Source organism: Chrysoperla carnea, chromosome 5 (genome assembly GCF_905475395.1).
Source record: "Chrysoperla carnea chromosome 5, inChrCarn1.1, whole genome shotgun sequence".
NCBI classification, from domain to species: Eukaryota; Metazoa; Arthropoda; class Insecta; order Neuroptera; family Chrysopidae; genus Chrysoperla; species Chrysoperla carnea.
This window is the reverse complement of record NC_058341.1, coordinates 3663555-3669792: the sequence shown is the minus strand read 5'-3', so window position 1 is coordinate 3669792 and position 6238 is coordinate 3663555. Positions and strand designations below refer to the sequence as shown.

The following is a 6238-nucleotide window of genomic DNA, read 5'->3' as shown; positions in this document are numbered from 1 at the left end:
AAACTTCAAAGTGCAATTTTGAACGGAATTTAATTTTAGCTCTAAGGATCAAAGTCGTATTAACATGCATCAATAATTGATTTTTTATCGGATCCCTGATCGTGTGCAATGAGCCTGAGTGCCTGAAAATAATTTTGAGTCACTGAACCTTCTTTGAGAACGATACAAGGGATTCTTGTTCTTCAAACCACTTTCTTTTCAAACTCTGTGTCTGAATAATCCAGTCTTATTTAAGGTTCCGTATAAACATCTGTAGATATGTGTCCCCTTCAAAAAAGTTTCAACTTTTCACAAAAGTTAACCGTCTTTTTTGAGTTTAGAGGAAAATTACATAGTTTAAATTATTTCCAAAAAAAAAAAAGTTTATTTTCAATAAAAATTAACATTGCTTACTAATTTTTGTTTATACAACACAACATATAATAAATTTTTCAGTCAAATTGTTCTTTCAGTTTTTCTTTTTTTAGTTTTCATAAATTGTCTTTAATAACATAAAAAAAAGTCTTTCATAAATTAAGCAGCACACGATGCGTGAGCATTTTTTTTTTAAAAACAACATTCCTTCTTCGCACATGTCCGCCGCTCCGCTTCCGATTACTAATTATTATTATAAATGCGAGCACTTTTCACAAATTATAAAAAAGAAAAAAACAATTCTTTGTCATAAAATTATTACAGTTTGTTCATTTTGTTTTTCTTTTTTCATATTTTTAAAGCTGGCCACAAAATAATGTTTTGCCACGAAAGTATTATCTACGATCACGATATAATAAATACGTTTTCATTGCATGTGGTAATGCTAAATTTGTAATTCGGTCTTCCAAATGTTGTTTACCAATACGTTGTCTAATTACTCGTCGACATAGGTCCATTAATGGTAAGGGTTCAGCTGTAACAAATTAAAACAAAAAATTAGTTTCATTGAATCACAGAAATTGGAAAAAAAATCAGAGTCCATTAGTAAAAGTAATCGCTCTCTAATTATTCAAATTAGACAGATATAAGAGACCTTCGGCGCAAAAGACCGAGCCCTATCTATCTAGACCAGACGGCGGTGCGGTGAATATTTGAAATTTTTAACTTTAAGTTTAAATCGATTATTCGTGAGATTTTCCGAGTAATGCGCGTTGCTGCTTCAACCATGTTACTTTCTAAGGATCCTCTTTTATCTCAAAAAAAAAAAAAATTCAACCAAACCTCCGACTCTAAGGCCGTGTCGCCTCCTTGTTAGTTAATTACAGTTCTATGGCCAGTAAGCATTTCTTATTTGAAATCTTCTGGTATCTTACGACAGGACTCATAAATAACAGGGAGAGAAAGATTTCGGAGTAGCGATCGAAATATACTATGACATTTCCTTACCATAACAAAAATTCCCTAAAACTTTTTCGAATTTGATATCAAAAATGCAACAATCTCTGCATCATTTAGGTAGAGTTTTGTGGTTAAAATTAATAAACAATATACCGCTTGTAAAGTATCTCGTTAGCCATTATGATATATGAAGTAAAAAATTTTTATGGCATTTTGTCTGAAGAGCTGTCCTTTGTCTTATACATAAGACAAAAACTAAGAACTAAGATAAAAACTAATCTTACTCCATATATCATAATTGATAACGAGAGCTTTACAAACGGTATACATTCTGAGGAATTGATTAGTTATTTCATCATAATTTATTCACAAAAATTTCTATTCCTTGACTTTTTCAGAATCTTAGCGTCCTGTTCCGTGATCCTTCACGAGCTTGGGGTTCTTTTAGTATTTATTCAAGGACTTATTTGACGAACTTCTGAATTTTTGGACAGACTCAAAAATAAAAGAAATGAATAAATAAAAAATACTTACGATCTAATCCACCAATATATTTCATCGTAATTTCACAATGACCCCAAACAGCACTAACAATTGGATATAATTTACGTCCTTTCAAACCACGAAATGCAACACCTAAATATTGTCCATCCACTACGAAACTTAATGTGCCTTCATCCATATCTAACACCACTAAAAATTTATCTGGTACAATAAAAGTTTCATCTGGTTTCAACAACGTAGGATATGTGACACCAACATTATTCTTTGAATCATGATATAATTTATTTCTACCTAAGTCCCAACCCCATGATTGATCTGATGCCCCAACTAAACTTTGATATCCTACCGAATGTAACGGTGCATCTGTGGTCGCTACGCCAACCACAGCATGTGTACCCCGTTGTCGTGTGGACCAACACACTTCCCAAACATGTAGTCCTTTTGTGTATCCCACTTTACCCCGTATACAATCTGTTGATTGTGCAACGGGATGCCGATGGAAGGTTAATTTGTCATCATCTTTAACGAAGATATTTAGTGAACGATCTTCAGCGTTCCATGAATGTTTGAGTTGTGTATCACGTAATGCCGGTGGCATATCTAATAGGATATCTAAACGTGCTGGCCGTGCGAAATCTTGTGCTAGTTCACGTGGTATCACTGGTTTGTAGGGAGTGGGTGAATCCCGTGTCACTGTTTTAACACCGCCGCTTATTTTTTGACCCATGTTCATTGACGTTGTGCCACGATGATGAGTTGGTCGGGTGCTTCGTCGGTGATGTGACTCAATATACGATTGCTTCTGATGATGATGATGATGATTATGATGTGGGAGGACACCACCTTTATATGAACGACGTATATCACAAAATTCGTTTGTTGTGACGTCACCACCCCCACCTAAACCCCCACCACTGTTTGATGTGATTGATGTGTAACGTGTTCGACGATCACCGTCCCGACTCGATGATCCTCTTACTGAGCTACGTACTCCGCTTTTGTACCTGAAACAACAACAAAATTACATTAATTTATTTGTAATTTAAGAACATTTTTTATATGAAAGCCAAAACATAATACTTTCGAAAGGTCAAAATATTAACACATCCGAAAAGTAGGCTCGTAATTATTTGGACTTTATACTCGCATGAAATCAGTCTCTTTATGAAACACAAAGCACTGAAAACCTTAACGACTTGATGCGGGTAATTAAAGGTTTAATAAATAATAATTTCTTACATGTTAATGACTCGATTTGATATTTTATTCAATATTTGTCACGTCAGAACGTCACGATTTGTATGAATAAATTGATTTTGAATGCAACTGACTTATTATGAATGAAATACAAAATTAATTAATAAACAGAACAGCAAGCAGATATCTTTAGCGGATGTGTCAAATATTACGAACATGAACTCTGTTTGATAACAATATCAAAATTCATTGGAATATTGCGGTGTACCTTATGAATTTTATAAAATTTATAAAAATGTTTGACCAAAACTACGTCAATTCGTTAAGAATTTCTAATCAAATTCTAGAAAAGTTTCCAAGAAAATCATATCAAATTATTGTTATTTTAAAAACTCCATGAAAAACATACGATATTAACGATTGGAAATTCCAATAGATTCGAGAAAGTTGTAGAAAAACTTTTTCAAAACTTTCAAATTGTATATTTTTGAATTGGATCAAAATTTTTATAAAATCAATTTAGCCAATTGTTGTCTCTCCTTTTTATAAATATTTCTGTCTTTATTTAAAATCATGAGCAAAAAAAACAACCTATGTTTTTTATAACAATTCTCCAAACAATGCATCTGTTTTGGTGCAGATTTTTTCAACATTTTTGCAAACAAATAATTTCATTGTGTTCATATTTTTGAAGAGATCGAATCTTTTGGTTCAAACTGTACCAAGGTTTAAAAAAAAAGTTAATACCCTCTAGTTGAAAGACAGACATATCCATAAATGTGAATATTAAACAAAGATGAACGTAATAAATGCTGTTTGGGTATTATATTTTCGTCATTTACTGCTGCCAACTCGTTCTCGATGCATTCGCCTGTATTATATAGGTTCGATAGTCGCAACCAAATATTAACTACACTATACCATCATACCAAACGAAAAAGGGGATCAATATATTGATTTTGGGTATGTTCGTATATACACACACACAAAAAAAATAGTTACATTGTGACGGAGACAGCGAAATATGATTTACATGTTATATTGATTTATCTGTTTCATTTTATTATAGATAAAGTGCAATTTTTTTTTTTTAAATACGAAACACACCCTATTAAAAAGGGTGTGTTGCACCCTATGTGTATAATATGCAATCAAATTAACTATACATATGATATCATCCTTATTTGAGGGTAAATAATATAGCAGACGATATATTTTTATTTGAAAAGTTTTTTTTCACAATTATTATAACAACAAAAAAATATATCTCTATCATTGTTGAAAACGTGAATTCTTTGTATGGCAAAAATCAAAATTGTGTGTGCAATATAGGCAATTTTTATAGTATTTGAGTATGCAAGTTGCATATATAGAAACAATAAATAAAAATTCAGAAAACAATTTTTTTAAGTATTTAGGATTCAATAATAATTCAGGTTCATTGGACTGTTAGATAAATATTATCTTAGGAATTTTCTAAATTCTTCGAAAGTTGAATCAGAGAAATTGTTTTTCGCTTGCGATTGTTGAGGAGTTAAGATTAACTATACCTTCAATTATCAAATGGACCGGATTTTTGTTATTTTTTACCTCCAAACTGTGTGCCTGTATGTCTGTCTGTGGCATCGTAGCACCTATTTGAAAGGTAATTTAATGGAGTGTTCTTAGCTATGTTTCAAGTGCGGGTTTAGGGTTCCGTATCCACAAAAACTACAAAATTGTTAATGATCTTCAAAATCGGTTCAGTTTGGAAAAGACTTGCTGTAAAGGAGCTTCCAATTTAATATCAAGCATGTGCCTTTCCAACCTTAATTAGAATTTCAATCATCTTGGATGTTTGTTTTAAATATTACAGAACAGGGTAGGACTTTGAAGTTAAAAAAAATGAGTCGTTAGAGAATTTATGCTATTCTTTGAATACAATATATAGACAAATATAGACGAGACATTTGAAAATTCAATTTTTTACACAAACAATTGGTAAAAAAAAAGTTTCCTTTCATTTTATTTTTCACCTTGAAAATTTTCATATAAGTAAATTTTTTTGTAAAAAAAAAGATGAATAATTATTTTCAATTATTACTCAATCGCTGTAGTTTCAACCTTCAAAAGAGCTAAATAAAAATTTTTGTTGAAAAACTTACACAATCAACGTATATTTCGAATTGTTCATGATAAAACAATCATTATCCGCCGAATAATGTGGAAAATAGTTTTGTACATTATTAGGGTCCATTATTTTTATCCAATTTTCTTTTTTTTTATTTAAAAAAATTCACTAACAATAATTTTAACTCACTACTAAATTTTTCATTTAGAAACACAGAAATTAAGTTACTTAAATCATTTTCCAAACAATATCGAAAGATTTGCAGGACGGAAAAATATCTTTAGATTTTACACTCTGTTAAAAACCACACAGTTTTCTCACAAAAATATAATATTTTAAAAATATTTTTAAGCAAAGACTTGGAGATCAGACACAAAGTTAACTTCTGAAGAAGAGATCCACAGACAACAAATAATATATATTCCTCAACGACCCAGAGGATCCGAAATACAGTACTTAACCACAGACAGACACTGAACTACTCAATAAAGCAGGGTAGTTGGCTTTGGTTCGTGAGTTACGCCGATTTGTACCTAAAGACCTTTGTATGTATTAAAGAAAGAAGTATATAACAAAGAAGGTCGGATTCATGGACCTTTTGTAATAAAGGACAGAACGTCCCTACACAAAAAGATTTAGTGTATTCATTTCAAGGATAATTTTAAGTATTCAGGTAGTTTCAATAAAAATATGCCAAAATGGATTCATAATTAATTGAATAGATATTTCTATTGAAATTTGTAAAATCGAAATTTTCGATACTAGTTACGTTATGTAATAACGTAGTGCAAAAAAGTAATAATGAAGTGCAAAAAAGGTGTAAAATTAGATATTAAAGCAGTCCTTAATCTAGGAGTTCCATTTTTCGTTATTTTCAATTTTACACGCAAATTAGTTATTTGATATTTTTCGATTTAGACTAAAAAAGAGGTGGTCGTAAATTTTTTTATATTTTTGTTTTTAATTTAAATTTTTTTGGTTTTTCAAACATGCACTGAAAAAATAATAAATTTTCATTTTGTTCATCATAAAATAATTGTTTCTTTGTTTCTTAGCCATCGAATATGTACATTCAACCCTTGTTTATTTCGAATTATTTTTACTATCGATTTT

The 6238-nt window shown here is 30.7% G+C and overlaps 1 protein-coding gene across 4 annotated transcripts in view; it reads right to left on the bottom strand.

The window, feature by feature from the left end:
- Positions 1-445: 445 nt before the first annotated feature.
- LOC123300299 (protein gustavus) overlaps positions 446-6238 on the bottom strand; it is a 90695-nt gene continuing 84902 nt past the window's right edge. For all 4 annotated transcript variants that reach the window (XM_044882852.1, XM_044882853.1, XM_044882855.1 and 1 more), the window contains 2 exons: positions 1849-2822; positions 446-889 (listed from right to left, as the gene is read on the bottom strand). In XM_044882852.1, coding sequence (XP_044738787.1) covers positions 750-889; positions 1849-2822 — 1114 coding nt within the window. In that variant the 3' untranslated portion in view covers positions 446-749. The remainder of the gene's footprint in view (positions 890-1848; positions 2823-6238) is intronic.